Raw genomic sequence first — 16532 nt, 5'->3', positions numbered from 1 at the left:
CTGGCCAAAGTGTATATCACCTGGTGTACATCAGGGTCTCCACATTGGATTCAATGGGCCAGACCCCAGGTGGAGTAAATCACCCTAGCTCCATTGGAGTCAATGGGACAGATCCCCAGGTCGTGAGTCAATGGGCGTAATTTTGCTTCACTCTGGAGAAATAACCCAGGGCAGAATTTTTTTTCTGGGCTGTCAGCAGGGAGGGTCTTTGAATAGCCTTTGAAACCCTCTCAGCCTTGTGTTTCTTGCTGAACTATTGGCTCCTAAGATGGAAAAGAACGAAGTTGCTTCTACTGAGCTGCTAAAGAGACCAACCAGAACAAGGATGCCATCTGACAGGAACAAGCCAAAGCTATAGTGGGTAGAGTAAACACTACTGGAGGGTATTAGCTGTTACATGGTATGGGAAACAGGCTTCAACTGGGGTCTATAGGAGAGGACTAAACGGTCTTGCCACAGATTTAATGTCTCTGATTTGCTTCTGTGAGAGAAACTTCACCATAAGATTCTATTCTGTCCAGGTACCTGTATTGCACCCATCATTGTGGTGGCTTGGGCCCCCTGGAGATCTGGAAACAATATATTTACGCATGAGTGCTTCAGACATTCTTCTTTGGACAGTAACAGCACTTCTATCTTTGAGTAAGTGTCCGCTAAAGGGGAAAAATGAACATTAAAGTTTTTGCTCCCTAATGGGTTTGAGCAGGGAGTGGAATTAGAAGCCAAGATCCCTGGGTTCTGCTCACAGCTCACGGAGGGGAGCAGGGGTCTAGTGGGTTAAAGGAGGGGGTCTGGCCTCCTGGTTTCTAGTCCCACTTCTGGGAGAGGAGGAGAGTCTAGGGGATGAGAGCAGTTAGACTGAGAATCAGGACTCCTGGGTCCTATGCCCAGCGCTGACTGGGGATCATGCTGCAGTGGGTAGAGCATGGATGATTAGGACTCAGGACTCCTGGGTTCTATTCCCAACTTCACTCCTGCCTTACTAGAAGCTGAGAAAACCCATCCGGCATTCTGTGCCTGCATCATTCTCTCTGTACAAAATACCTAAAAACAGTCTTTCCATTTCTGGGAGGCCTTGAGTCCTAAAAGGCCTCTGTTCTCCTCACACGAGAACGGCTGTAGATGTGCGACAGGTTTACATGCTTACTTAGAGTGAAACTTTCCTGCACCTCTTTCCTTCCCTGGTTTCAGCCAGGGACACAGCCATGTCATGCGAACACAAGGGCAGCTGGCAAAGTTGGGGGGACAGACTATCAACCTGGCGTGTACTTTCTCCACTGGATACAAGAATTACTACTTATTTTGGTACAGACAGCAACGATCAGGGTTGATGGATTTCCTCTTCCGAATAGATGAGAGTAACGCTGAAAAGAATGGAGCCGGGAGACGGTTTTCTGCACAATTCAGGAAATCCTCAAAATTCTTCAGTTTAACCATTAAAGAGCTAAAGCCGACGGACTTGGCGATGTATTTCTGTGCTCTCGTGGAAGAGACTGTGAGACATTTAATAGGAAGCCCTATAGAAAAACCCACCCACCCCCTTGGCTTTCTCACCATGAGAAACACAACTGCAGAGTAGAATCCCCTGGCCCAGACAGATGGTTAAACCAGATTGTGGGTCTGGTATGAATCACAGGGCCTGACAGCTATGAAGCCTTCTGGGCCTCATTCACCATTGAGTTACCCCAGATTAACCTCAGTTTACCCACAGTGGGTCTGCTCCTCAACTGAGGTGAATCACTGTGGGCCAGATGGAGTCAACTGGGCCAGATCCACCACAGGTATCAATCAGCTGTACTCCCAGTGGGGCTGGATTACCCTAGCTGGAGTAAACCAGCATGGGGCCAGTGGGATAGACACACAAAGGCACCACAAACAGAAGCACGCAGACACGCACGCACGCGCAAGCACAAAATAGAGAGAGATAGAAAGACACCCACACCCACAAAACCAGGACACGCAACACAGAGATTTTAAGTCTTTCACAATGTCTTTAATTCAGTTCTCACCAAGTAGCAACAAGAAGGACAATAAAAAGGAAAATGAATAAGAAAAAATGACAGAAAGTCAGAAACCGATCTTCCAGGAAGTGCAGTGGAAGGAATTTGTCCCACGGATTCTCATCTGCGCTTCAATTGCCGACTAATCTGAACCCAGCACGTTTCCTGTGTCTGTTGCGCATTTCCCGAACCCCGCCCTCTTCTGCTCAGCTGGTCCCGCAGTAACAGCTCCCAGCCCTTGTTCCGAGAAGTTGCCTTTAAGATTTTTCGCAGAGACCTCTCAGCTTGTCCGGCTGCCGCTGTCTTAGGCACCACGGAGACACCTTTCATTCTCAGTCTTTGGGTCTTTAATCAACTAGGTACCTGGGCTTTGGGTTTTTGGAAGACGCGTCATGGAATTCGGCTCCCAACTCCCGTTCTACCCAGAATCTGCACCCTGATCCTAACCCTGACCCAGATCCGAACGCCCCGGCTATCCTTAACCTTAATTTTTGCGCTAACCTTAATTTGTTCGAAATTAGGCAGATAACCCCCCAGGTCTCTTTTAAAATTCCCAGCCTAGACCTGCGAATGCACCTGGCTGTCCTTGCATGTGAGTGTCTTGTTACAGGTGCGGTGCTGGGGCTGGGTGACTCGATCCGGTCCCATGAACAAGAGGTGTCCGAGTCAGAAGGAGAGACCATGGCCCTCATGAAACCAGCTAAACTGCTGGTGTCTATCTCTACTGGTACCGTCAGTATCCGAACCGAGCCCCGCAGTACATCCTCCTGAGAGGAACGAAGGAAGTCAGCTCTGCCAGTGATACCGCAGGTTTCGCCCAGGGGAGGTTTTCTTCGCAGGCTAATGACAGCTCCACGGTTCTGAACATCGCAGCCCTGGAGCTGGCAGACACGGCGGTGTATCTCTGCGCCCTACGTCTGGCACAGTGACAGAGCCACATAGGAGAGCTGCACAAAAACCCTCCCAGCCCTGCTGCAGGGGATGGTACAGGCATTAAAACGGGCAGCAGCGCCTTGAGATTGCTGACGCTGCTTAAAAATACATCTCCCCTTACCAGTTAAATATTTATTTAAAGAGCTATTTTAAATATCGCCCTTGTATAAGATAATGGGCATGATCTTTAGTTAGAAAGCTATTCATACCGCTTTCCCTAGCTTAGGAGCTGACCTGTATCGGGGTGTGTGTGTGTGGGGGGGAACATTTATAGTAAAAATAAGGGTTAAATTTTGGGGTAAAATATAGGCAAAATGACTATATATAGACATTACTGTTGCAAATAAAATTGAGATAAAATGGGAATTAACATGTCCTTTAAAACCGAGAATAGGCTGTTTAATTGCTTATGTAGGGTGAAATGGGGGTAAAATAGGCGAGTTAAAATAAGGGGAAATTTGTTGGAAATACCCGGCTTTGAGTGGTGGGGTAAAGCTGCAGTTACCAACTCCCCCAGAGTCAAATCAATACTCCTGTTGTCGAGACATTTACATTTTAGGTAGATTTGTTTGGAAACTAATTGCAAGACCCTTTCCCCAGGAATATATGTTGAGAGCCAAGAAGTGTAACATGACAAAGCATCGCCCCCCTGCTGGTGAAAAGTATAAACTCAGCTTGTCATTTGAAATCCTTTTAGAGTAGATTTTCGGTTTAACTCAGGCTGACGGCAAAGGCAGCAGAGGGAAAGACGAACATAATTTAAAAATAATTCTTTCAAGAGTTCTGGCCGGGCGTTTCAAAGGAGGCTAACGGAGTTGGGCGCCTCATCTCATTACATTTTTCTGGGGATAACCCCGGATATTTCTGTTGGTAAACATATTCATGACCAATCCCTATGATACCTGAGTGAACCAAGAAATAGGAACAGTCCCTATGTGAACTGGGGAAAAACCCTCTCATTTTCATAGCTAGGGAAACTGAGGCACAGAGGATTCCTCATCGTCACACAGAGTCTGTGGCAGAGCAGGTCTCTGCGTCCCAGAGGAAGTCACAAGCCCGTCCCCCTCCCCTTAAGCACACTGATAGGTCAGCTGCAGCTGACTTGAACCCACAAGATCTGCGATGAGCTCCCCAAACTCCTCCCTCTTTCTCTCCCTCGGTTTCTAATAAATTTTCCACAGCTGTGTAGCTGCCCTCACAGACGTGACGTTTGTATTCCTCTCAGGCAGCGGCAATAGCTGGGCGTTTGAAACTGGGTCGGTACAGACAGAAGTTACTATGGAGACGTGTTTTATTCTCAGCATTTGGATATTCAGCCTCCTAGGTAACTGGGCTGGGATTTCAACCTAAGGGAACCCTCCATAACCTAACCCCATACTTAACCCTTACCCTAGACTGTAACCAAAACGCGACTGCTACAATTTAACAGTTCACTCACACTATAACCCTAAACCCAAACAAATCCTCATTCATACCCTCACCTTAAACCTAACCTTAAACCCTAACCCTTCTCCTGCTCATAACATTAATTCCTATGGAGTTAGGGGCCTAAATTCCTTAGTCGCTTTTGAAATTCCCTTAAACTGCAGTGCAGGTGGAATCATTTCCACGGCTCAACTGCAGGTGAAATGACCTCGAATGTGTTCGTCTTCTTGCAGGTGCTGCGCTGGGCGACTCTGTCCAGTCCAAGGAACCCGAAGTGTCTGGATCAGCTGGGGGTTCTGTGACACTCAGCTGTTCTTACACCACCGGCGGTAGCTATGTCTCTCTCTACTGGTACCGTCAGTATCCGAACCAGGCCCCGCAGTACATTCTCTGGAGAGGAGCGAAGTCAGCCAGCCATCTCAATGATACCGCAGATTTTGCCAAGGAGAGGTTTTCTTCCCAGGCTGATCACAACTCCACAGTTCTGAATATCAGAGCCCTGGAGCTGGCGGACAGCGCGGTGTATTACTGCGCCCTGCAGAGAGCACAGTGACACAGCCACGTAGCAGAGCCGAACAAAAACCCTCCCTTCCCAGCTGCAGATAATGCTGTGCACATTGAGGTTGGAAGCGGAGCCCCTCCGGAGTTCCGCTGCACTGTTAAAAACACATATTCTGGCTCGGATGTGGTGCTGTCAGATTAATCCTTCCTAAGATCTCCAAAGCGCCAAATTCTTATTCAAACAGCTGCATTAAAACAGTGTCTTCCGTATGAGGAGAGATGAATAAGACCGGGACTTTTCAGCTTGGAAAAGAGAAGACTAAGGGGGATATGATAGAGGTCTACACAATCATAGATACAGACTAACCCTGGCTACTCCTCTGATACTTGGTTCCCTGCTCTATAGATCTCCACTTTAGCTGAGGCTGAGAGCAATGGCAGCAGATGAAAGACGCAAATAATTTGCAATAATTCTTTCAGGAGTTCTGGCCGGGCGTTTCAAAGGAGGGTAACGGAGTTGGGCTCCTCATCCCATTACATTTTTTATGATAGCCTCAGACATTGATTGCTGATAAAGATGCTCATGCCCCAACCCAAAGATACATGGGTGCCTCGAGAAATCTCAGGAGTCCCTATAGGATTAACACTATGCCTTCCACGTGTATGGGGGAAAGGACCGTGAACGCAGCTGCATGGACTGCTGAAAAAGTATGAAGGTTTATTATCATCTGAAATCCTTCTAGCTACTCTTCCTTTTAATGTCAAGCGAGGGAGACAACAACGGTTGTAGAAGAACAGGCCAAACAAAGAGAAATGATTATTTCAAGAATTTAGTCTGAACCATTGAAAGGAGACTTGAGCTGCTCTCACCGCTCCTTGGACAATTTCAGCTTTCAGTTAATTAAAAACAACCTCTTCAGCTATGTAACCCCTTTCCCAGTCACTACTGAGAGCCCCAACCTATTTATCCTCCTATTCCCCCTGGCAGAGGAGAAATGTTATTTCACATATAAGAAAATTGAGGCACAGAACCATTTCCTGGCTTGTCCCAGAGCAAACTGGAAGTCGGTGGTAAAGAGTTAAGAAGCGAACCCTCGTATCTTCAGTCCCAGAGCAGAAACCGACTTATTACAAACCCAGTTTTCTTCCCTGCACCACGCGCGATTTCAGCTGCACACTCACCCGAACACAGCTTGTTTCCTGTGTCTGTTAAGAGGCCCCCAAACTCCTCCCTCTCCCGCTCGGCGGGTTTCTGAGTAACCTTCCCCAGGCGCAGCGCAATGGAGGTTAGGCGCGCCCTGAAGCGCAAAGCAGCTGCCCTCAGGACGTCACCACGTTTCAGCAGACTTCTTTGAGGAGGGGGACGATTGTGTTGGTTTGGTGTGACTCCTTCCATAGAACCCGCAAACAGAAATCCTAAACCATAGATTATAAAGCCAGAAGGGACCACACTGATCACCTACATCCGCCTCTCTCTTCTCTGCCTGATGGAGTGCTTCAGTTCCCTGCCTAGACCGTGTTACCCCCGCAAGCCAGACAGCCCAAGAGGCCAGCCTCCTGCACCTTGCTTTCTCTCCAGAGGTGACGAGCAGCGTAATTCCCACAGTCACAAGTTACCAGGCAGCTGGTTCTAAAACAGCAGATGCATTTCTAGGGTGAAAGCATTACAGGAAAAAAACAACACAAAACATTAGAACAAACAACCCACCCACATGCTAAAAGGCTTCTCACGAGCAGCCCCTGATTCCAGCCTAAATGTCCGTCCTTCTAAACCCACAACCGCTGGGTTTTTCCGGATGGGTCATAACTGCCACAGTTCCAGAACAAATAATTTAGTCTTTCCTTTATATAGCTTGGGCCTTTAATCTTACCCGCATGTAATGAGAACATAAGAACGGCCAGACTGGGTCAGAACAAAGGTGCTTTTAGCCCAGTGTCCTGTCTGCCAACAGTGGCCAATGCCTGGTGCCCCAGAGGGAATGAACAGAACAGGGAATCAGCAAGTGACCCACCCCCTGTCGCCTCATTCCCAGCTTCTGGCCAATAGCGGCTCGGGACACCATCCCTGCCCAGCCTGGCTCATAGCTCATCAGACACAGGCCGACTCCTCAGGCCAGAGCTTCAAGAGGCTGGGTGTCTGCTGGGGAATTTGCATTCACCTCCCCCTAGATGTTTCCCAGGCAAACACTCGACATTTTTTGTTCCCAAAGTCTCTTTTGGTCTGGCATTTTGTTCCATAGAGACCTTTGAACACTCGGTTCCCACATCACATCTCTCCCCTAGAGAGGTTACATACAACCCTCGTCCACAATAATTCGTAAAATTTGCATTTAATACATTGGACCCCCGAAGATATTAAACTGAATTCAGTAATATTTTTCAAGGGCATTGAAAGAATTCACTATATCTGTCACAACACAGGCCATGGTACTTCCATGAATTAATTCCTGTCTGTTTAACAACGCATCTTTTGGGTGCGGAGGGGGGGGAATCCAACCTTGATTGAAAAGTTGCAACACTTTGTAAATTGTTCCACTGGCTAATTGCCCTCAATGTTGAAAAATATAACTAAGGCAAGCGTCTGTCTCTCCGCCATCTAGTGGTGAGAAGTATAAATACGCATTGTAATGTGAAATCCTTCCATACACTCTTATTTTCAGTTTTAAATCGGAAGTCAACAAAAGCAATTTAAAACAATTCTTCCAAGAATTTTGGCTGGGAATCTCAAAGGAGGCTAAGGGAGTTAGGCACGAAAATCCCATTAAATTTCTCCTTTGAGAGCCCCAGACTTCATTCCTATTACAGCTATGTGTGCGAATGTGACCCCCAATTACAATAGGATCGGAGTGACTCGAGATATTTATACTCACAATGCCAAAATGAGCTAGAGAAATATGACGATCACCTTGCAGGGAAAATGAAGCACAGAGCTATTGAGAGACTTGTCTAAAGTCATGCAGAGACTGTGGCGTAGCTGGAAACCAGATCTCCAAGCAGGGTTCTAACCACAAACCCAACCTTCCCTCGCTAGCTTGCTGTCAGCTACAGACCAACCTGAACCCAGCGTGTTTCAAGTCCCGAACAACTCCCTCTTCCTTTGGGCTGGTTTCTGGTGAACCTTCTACAACTGTTTTAAGAGGCGTGAAGTTAATTTTCCTGTGAGCAGCAACAGCTGAGAACCTCAGATTCGGTCGCTAGAAGACAAACTATGGAGGCACGTTTCATTATCAGCATTTGGCTGTTTATCCACCTGGGTAAGGTGTCCAGGGCTCTTTAGAGCATCCTAAGGAAACCAGGCGCCCAAAGCTCACCCAACTCTAATTTTAGAGCTTTTCTTAACCCAAACGCTAACTCTAAACCTCTACGCTAACCCACAACTCTACCCCTCACCCTATCCTCAATTCACGTGGTGTCAGACGCCTAAACCCCTTAAACGCGTTTGAAGTGCCCGCCTAAAGTGCAACACCCGAAACTCTTTCCGTGGGCCAAGTGCAATGGAATTGATGCCATTAGGTTAATCCTTGTGTTGCAGGTGTGGTGCTGGGTGACTCGGTCCAGTCCAAGGACCCCCAAATGTCTGGAACAGAAGGAGACCATGTGGCCCTCAGTTGCTCCTACACTACCAGCTATCCCTATTCCCTGTCTCTCTACTGGTACCGCCAGTATCCCAACCGAGCCCCGCAGTACATTGAGCAGAGAGGAGGCAAGGGAAACACGTATGATCATACTGCAGATTTCGCCCAGGAGAGGTTTTCTTCCCAGGCTGATGACAGCTCCACCCTTCTGAACATCCCAGTCCTGGAGCCGACAGATACAGCGATGTCTTACTGCGCCCTGCAGAGGGCACAGTGACAGAGCCATATGGCAGAGCTGTACAAAAACCCTTCCAGCCTTATTGCAGTTGCGGTTAGGTACATTGAGGCTGGAAGCAGGGGCCCTTGGCAGATTTGCTATACTGTGATGAAATTCAGCATTTGGAGTAGTTTTGGTGGTGTCAAGGTGTATCTTCCGATTCCTCCCACAAGCAAATTCCTGTGCAGACATAAGAAGGGCTATACTGGGTCAGACCAATGGTCCTTCTAGCTCAGTATCCGACAGTGGCTAATGCCAGGTGCTCCAGAGTGAGTGAACAGAACAGGTAATCATCAAGTGATCCATCCCCTGTTGCCCATTTCCAGCTTCTGACAAACAGGCTCCAGGGACACCATCCTCGCCCATCCTCTGTCAGCCTTAGTTTTGCTAGGTAACATAAAAGAAAACGTGTATGTTAGCGTGGTTTGTTTCCTTGCACTACTTTTAAATAATAACCTAGATTAAAGGAATGCTGGTATGTATGTTGGGGGCAAACAGAGGTTTGATAATCTATGGCAAAAAATATTTTAACCAGGAGGAAACACACACGCACACACACAGAACTATAGAAAGAGACAAGCATTAAAATAATTGTTCTAAAAATACGGCGACGAAGTTCAAAGGAACCCAGGTGAATTAGGCACCTAACTCTTAACTTCTCTTTGAACATTCCAGACTTCCTTGCTAAAAAAATCTATTTTCTTGTATGGGCTTCTGAATGATATCTGAGCGCCTCAAATCATCCAACCTCACGATGGAGCCGTGAGGGAAAGATGGTCCTATTCCTGTCTTGTACAGGTAGGGAAAGGAAGCAGCAGAAAGATATCAACTGGCTTGCCCAAGGTCAGAGACGGGGCTTTGTAGCAGAGCTGGGAATCGAAGCCAGGGTTCCTCTATCCCAGCCAAGAGCTTTAGCCACCAGCTCACTCTTCTTACCGCAGTGTCATCCCTTTGTCAGCTGCAGACTGAGCACAACTCACCGCGTTTCCTGTGTCTGTTAAGAGTTTCCCCCCAAAACCCTCCCGCCTCCACTAGGCAGGTTTCTCATGAACCTCGCCCGCCACCCAGTCAGTTGTAGCTGCCTGAAGAGCCGTGAAGTTTAGATTCCTCTTAGCCGCGGTATCTGGAGCGTCCCACTTCGTCACAATAGGAAAAAAATCATGGAGACGTATTATATATTCAGCATTTGGCTATTTAATCACCTAGGTAAACAGGCTGGGGTTTCTGAGATAGTCGAAGGAAGTTAAAAGTCCGACTTACCCTTCAACCTTATCTGGAACCTGACTCTCCCCCTGACCCTGAAACCCTAAACCGAACCCGACATGGAACGGCAGTGCTAAATACCTGCCTTTACTCTAGCCCTAACCTTATTTTAAACGCCATCGGGCGCATAAACCCCTTAGGATTCTTCGAAATGGCCAGTCTTACACCGCAACGCACCTCTGCGGGTCAGATACACGTGAAATGATGCCCTTAAATGCCATTGTTTTGTTGCAGGTGCTGTGCTGGGGGACTCGGTCCAGTCCAGGGAACCCCACCTCTCTGGAAGAGAAGGAGACGCTGTGACCCTCACTTGTTCTTATGAGACCAGCTCTACCGGCTACGTCTATCTCTACTGGTACCGCCAGTTTCCCAACCAAGCCCCGCAGTACATTCTCTGGAGAGGAGTGAAGCAGGCCAGAGGTCGGAGTGATACCGCAGGTTTCGCCAAGAAGAGGTTTTCTTCCCAGGTTGATGACAGCTCCACAGTTCTGAACATCACAGCCCTGGAGCCGGCAGACACGGCGCTGTATCTCTGCGCCCTGAGTCTGGCACAGTGACAGAGTCACATAGGAGAGCCGTACAAAAACCCTCCCTTCCCCGCTGCACTAGATTTTCAGAGATTAATCCTGTTTGCAGATCTCCGAAGGGGACTCCTTCCACTCTGTACAACCGCATATTTTGGGATGACGAGGGGACCTCAATTTATTTGTTCTAGCTCCCTCTAAGAGTTAACTATTTAAAGAGCTACATTCAACTGTCACACTTGGAGAATGTAAAGGGCACGAGCTTAAATCATGAATCATCTTAGACATTTTCCTCCACAGTTCTCCAGCGGGCCTCTCCGTGTGTAGTGTGGGACCAAAAAGAAAAAAAGAAGAAGAAGAAGAAAAAAGAAAAACAAAGAAAAAAAAAAGAAGAAGAAGCTCATTTGTACTAAACTGCGGTGTGGAAATGTGCGGATAAAAATCCAGATAACAAATAAAATCGAAATCCTTATTTCTGGTAAAATTAGGGTGAAAATGAGTGAGTCAAATATGAAAAAAATACTGTTTAAAATCCCATTTGTGGAAAAATGTGGGTGAAATATTTTTAAAAATTAGGTGAAAATACGTATGTTGGCCAGTATCAGAGGGGTAGCCATGTTAGTCTGTATGCACAAAAACAACGAAAGTTTATGCCCAAATAATCGGTTAGTCTTTAAGGCGCTACCGGACTCCTCGCTGTTTTTCCATATGTTGGGCTGCGCGTGATGGGGGGAAGCTACAGCGCACCACGCCGCCAAAGGGACCTGAGTATTCAAAGGGAAGAAACACTCATACGATGGGCTGATTGGTTCGGTAACTGACATGCCTTTGTATTACTGTTTTTTAAAAAGCACAATTCCCACCGGTAACAGCGATGCTCCCTAGGAGTGGGGTGTGGCGAACTAATGGCAGAGCAGCGCCATCTGCTGGTGAATGGAACAAATACGTGTTGCGAGTCGAAACCCCTTTCACTGCTCTACAGAATTTGAATGTTCTCCCCTTGCAGCCGGAATGCCAGTAAAGGCTGTGGAAGGAACACACTAATAATTTTAAACAATTCCTCCCACGAATCTCTCCTGGGATTTTCATGAAAGCCGGGGAGAGTTAGGAGGCGTGTTAGGAGCCCGACTAAATCCCAGTCTATATTACTAGTCAATACTACAGGATCCCCATCACTTTAACATCTGAGTGACGGAAAAGGATTTATCCCCAGAATGCCCGTGGTCAGGTAGAGAAATATTATCACTCCTCTGTACAGAGGGGGAGCTAAGGCACAGAGAAACTCAGTCAATTACCCAGATTCGCTAAGCGAGTCTGTGGCAGAAATGGGAAACTGAGACCTCTGGTTTCCTAGAACTCAGCCTTCTTCACCACAACCCCATCCTTCTTCCCTCCCTCTCATCACCACTAACGTCAGCTGCAGACTAAGCTGAACCCGGTCTATTTCTTGTGTCTATTAAGAGTTCCCCACCCAAACTCCTCCCTCTTCCCCCAGCCTGGTTTCTCACCTGTGGTCTGAAGGGTTCATGTTTGGTTATTCCAGCTGGAAACAGTCAGAGCACACTCTGGCTGTTTTGTAGAGGCAATGCACACATTGCTTCTATCCAAGGACAAGGACTAGATATGAACCATGAAAAGTTGATTATAAGACGGTGACCGTGGGAAGCTTTCTTAGCCTGGGCTCAAGGCCTGAGAACCAGGATTGTAGTAGATAAAAGTTGGTAAATAAGAATATTAATCAACGTCATGCATTCCTTTGTTGAATCTTTTTGCGGTAGGAGTATGTAATGCATAGGGGGGAGAAATATAATAAAAGGAGAAGGTTGAAAGCTGGGGGGGGGGGGCAGCAGCCCATTTCAGCTGACCAGCCTGCTTGCTTGCATAAAGCTGTGTTCTGTCTCATCATTAAACCGCCACAGTGGTCCCCAGTTGTAACTGCAGATTCTTTTCGCAGCAACATCTGGGACGAGTCAAACCTGGCTGCTATAAAAGAAATCATGGAAAACTCTTTCATTTTCAGCATTTGGATGTTCAATCTCTTAGATAAACAGGTTGAGATGTTTAAAGGATCTGAAGAGATTTAGGCGACCAGCTCCCAATATATTGTAAACCTCACCCTAGCCCTGCTTAACACCCACCTCCCATCTCTAATCCTAACCCCAATAATTGGAGTTATCTTGACCCTAATCCTAAAATTAACCTTAATGCCAACTTAATTTCTTTTGGAGCAAGGCATCCAAATCTCCTCGACTTCTTTGCAATCCGCAGCCTTAAAGTGCAATGCACTTGGAGTCATTTACATGTGTACCAAGTACAGCTGAAGTGATGTCCTTGGATGTGATTGTCTTGTTGCAGGCGCAGTGCTGGGAGACTGGGTCCAGCCTAGGGAACTCTACGTGTCTCGAAGAGAAGGAAACTCCTCTGTGACTCTCAGTTGTTCTTACAATACCAGCGATACCCGTATCTATCTTTACTGGTACGGCCATTATCCCAACCAAGCCCTGCAGTACGTTCTCCGCAGAGGAGCGAGGGGATACACTTTGAGTAATACCGCAGATTTCGCCCAGGGGAGGTTTTCTTCCCAGGCCGATGACAGTTCCACAATTCTGAACATCACAGCCCTGGAGCTGGCAGACACAGCTGTGTATTCCTGCGCCCTGCAGCGGGCACAGTGACAGAGCCACACAGCAGAGCTGTACAAAAACCCTCCCTTCCCTTGCTGCAAAGAGACGTTAAGCGCACCGAGGCGAGAATCAGGGTCCTGCAGGGGACTTGAAAGCGCTGTTAAAAACATACTGAATGTTGGTTTCAAGGTACTCCCCCCAAACCTCAAATCCTTATTCAAACAGCTCCCTTAAATCATCCCCCGGCCTTGCACAATACACAGTGCATGGGCTTTGTCAGGCAGGAAACATCGTAGGAATATTTTCTTATTATAAACTGGGGCCCGCTTATGAGAAATCCTAATTGCGAAAACCTCCGTTTATTGACATATGTGGGATAACACTATGGCAGTAAAAAAATATCCTATTTGTGGTTGGGTAAAGCGTTGTTTAGCTACCGGTTTCCAATGGACCAGAGTCCAATCTGTATCCCAACATCAAATAAAATTATATTTGTGATTGAATATTAGAAAACTTGTATGAGTTTGAAAACATGAGTACAATCAGGGTCTCTTTGTATGTTGTGGAAAATCAATAGGCGAGCAGTGCTACCTACTGGCGGGAAATATGAATACATTTTGTCATTGGAAATCTTTCCATGACATTTAGATTCCTCTTCGCAGAAGCAGCAGGGGAGACTGTCAGACCGGGTCCCGTCTAGGGGAAGCCATCGAGACGTGTTTTCTTCTAACTCTTTGGGTATTTACTCATCTAGGTGATTACACGGGGGGTTTTCGAAGAGGTTTGAGAGCGTTTAAGGCTCCGAAATTCCATGGAACATTAACCCCAACTCTAACCCTAAACCGAATGGTATCCCTAAGCCAAACCCTCACATTGATCCTACGTATAACCCTCACCGTCACCCTGATTCAATTCCTGTTGAGCACCTAAATCTTTTAGAGTTCTTTGTGAGCTGCGTCCATGGGCCCAACTGAGAGGACGTCCTGGAATGTGATTGTCTTGTTCCAGGTGCTGTGCCGGGTGACTGGGTGGAGTCCAAAGAACCCCAAGTCTCTGGACTAGAAGGAGACTCTGTGACCTTCCGCTGTTCTTATCATAACAACTATACCGCTTCTGTCTATCTGAATTGGTGCCGTGTGTATCCGAATCAAGCACTGTAGTGCATTCTGGTGACAGGAGCGAAGCGAGCTCAAGGTTTCAGTGGTACTGTAGATTTCGCCCAGGAGAGGTTTTCTTCCCAGGCCGATGACAGCTCCACAGTTCTGAGCATCACAGCCCTGCAGCTGGCAGACACAGCGGTGCATTACTGCGCCCTGCAGAGAGCACAGTGACAGAGCCACACAGGAAACCTGCACAAAACCCTAACCCTTCCCTACAGCGCTGGAGGTTGCAGACATTGAAGCTGCCCAGCAGCGCTCCTGAGGAGAGTGATCACTAAAAACAGCGATTTTGGCGTGATTAAGTTGTTAAAGCAGCTCCATTAAAACGACATCCCTAGAGAAACACAGAATTGTAGGACTGGAAGGCCCTGTGTTATCTTCTAGACCATCCCTGACAGTTGTTTGCCTAACCTCCCTTAAAAACCTCCAATGAGGGAGATTCCACAACCTCCCCAGGCAAGTTATTCCAGTGCTTAATGACCCTGACAGGGACTTTTCCCTTAATGTTGAACCTAAATTGCAATCTTGCTGCAATTTAAGCCAGTTGCTTTCCTGTCCTATCCTCAGAGGATCATAGGAACGATTTTTCACCTTCCTCCTTACAGCAGCCTTTCTAGTACTTGAAAACTGTTATCATGTCTCCTCTCAGTCTTCTCTTCTCCTGACTAAACAAACCCAAATTTTTCAATCTTGCCTCATAGGTCATGTTTTCTAGACCTTTAATCATTTTTGTTGTTCTTCTCTGGACTTTCTTCAAATTGTCCACATGCTTCCTGAAATGTGGTGCCCAGAACTGGACACAATACTCCAGTTGAGGCCTTGCAGTAGAACAGAATAATTACTTCTGGTCTTGCTTACAACACTCCTGCTAATACATCCCAGAATTATGTTGGTTTTTGTTTTTTTTTTGTTTTTTGTTTTTTTGGGGTTTTTTTTGCAACAGTATTACACTGTTGACTCATAGCTTTAGTCTGTGATCCATTATGACCCGTTGGTCCCTTTCTGCAGTCCTCCTTTGTCAAGGCTGATTCCCAACTCTGGCACTTTGAGTGCAGAAGGTGGGGGCCTGCAAATACCTTAAAAATACTTGCTACTCCAGGCTTGTATTAAACTCCCAAGGTTACAGATCCCCTGGCTTTGGGTCTAATCGCTGCCACCACCCAAATGCAGAATCCCCTTGAGAGCCCAGGAAGGCACACTTGGAAATTCCTTCCTGTGGGGTACCCTCAAGCTCTTTCAAGAAGAGCCGATGGAAGAAAAGAGAAAAAGAAATCAGCTGTTGCCACCAGCTGAACCTGGAACCCTTTGTTCCTCTTAGTAGCTAACTGAATAACATGTGCACAGACCTCTATCATGTTCTTTAAAAAGATCATTTTTATTTAAAAAAAAGAAAGAAAACGTATGTGGAAAATCAGGGTGTTGCTAGATATCAGAAGAGATACTGAAGAGGATTAAACACCAGGAATGGCTTCCCTGGGGTCCAGCTTAAAGGTTACAAAAGAAAACAAAAGCACCTGTGTTTAGCACAGAGGAATCCACAAGCCCAAAATAAAGAGATGAACCTGATCATGCCTAACTAAACATTTCCTGTCCTACTTACATATCTGAAGTTCCAAATGAGTAATTCTAGGTATGAATGCTGAGGAATTTTCATACCGGCTCCAAGCTTCTTACAGCATAGCTGCTGGCTCTGGCTCTCCAGCGGAGAGAGCAAAAACAAACAGACCACAGAGGGGATTTTTTTTTCCAATATGAAAGTTTCTAGTCTGCCCATTGGCTTTTTTGGCCAGGTACCAACTCACTTCCTCTTACCTAAGTATTTCAGTGAGACTTCTTAACCCCTGAAAGGTACGGAAAGTAGAATACCACTACTAAGAAGGACTTTTATAGCTAACTGAGTGGCTAGGTGTCCATAAAAGGGTGCTCCTCCCACCCCTCATTTACCACATCCTTCCTGGACAGTCACTTCCCATTTTGTATGTGTGCAACTGGTTGTTCCTTCCTAAGTGGAGTACTTTGCAGTTGTCCTTATTGAATTTCACCCTATTTACTTCAGACCATTTCTCCAGTTTCCCCAGATCATTTTGAATTTGAATCTTATTCTCCAAAGCACTCGCAACCCCTCTGAGCTTGGTGTCATCCACAAACTTTATAAGTGTGATCTCTATGCCAGTGTTCTTCCTTGCAAGGCCCTCAAGCCAGTGGTGGCTACCGTCTACCCTAAGTGTGGCTCCCTAAGTTCCCTGTAGG

At 46.8% G+C, this 16532-nt stretch overlaps 3 gene segments (V, D, J or C); all 3 read left to right on the top strand.

Moving 5' to 3' along the window:
- Nucleotides 1-3916: 3916 nt before the first annotated feature.
- Nucleotides 3917-4998, top strand: LOC122461345. The segment is given in 2 exon segments: nucleotides 3917-4257; nucleotides 4592-4998. Coding segments are annotated over 2 exon segments (366 nt in total).
- A 2997-nt stretch (nucleotides 4999-7995) lies between these two features.
- On the top strand, nucleotides 7996-9106 carry LOC119563602. The segment is given in 2 exon segments: nucleotides 7996-8113; nucleotides 8392-9106. Coding segments are annotated over 2 exon segments (366 nt in total).
- A 631-nt stretch (nucleotides 9107-9737) lies between these two features.
- On the top strand, nucleotides 9738-11516 carry LOC119567890. The segment is given in 2 exon segments: nucleotides 9738-9917; nucleotides 10209-11516. Coding segments are annotated over 2 exon segments (369 nt in total).
- The last annotated feature ends 5016 nt before the right edge of the window (nucleotides 11517-16532 follow it).

This window comes from Chelonia mydas, chromosome 13 (assembly GCF_015237465.2).
Source record: "Chelonia mydas isolate rCheMyd1 chromosome 13, rCheMyd1.pri.v2, whole genome shotgun sequence".
In the NCBI taxonomy this organism is placed as follows: domain Eukaryota; kingdom Metazoa; phylum Chordata; order Testudines; family Cheloniidae; genus Chelonia; species Chelonia mydas.
This window is presented reverse-complemented; position numbering and strand designations above follow the sequence as displayed.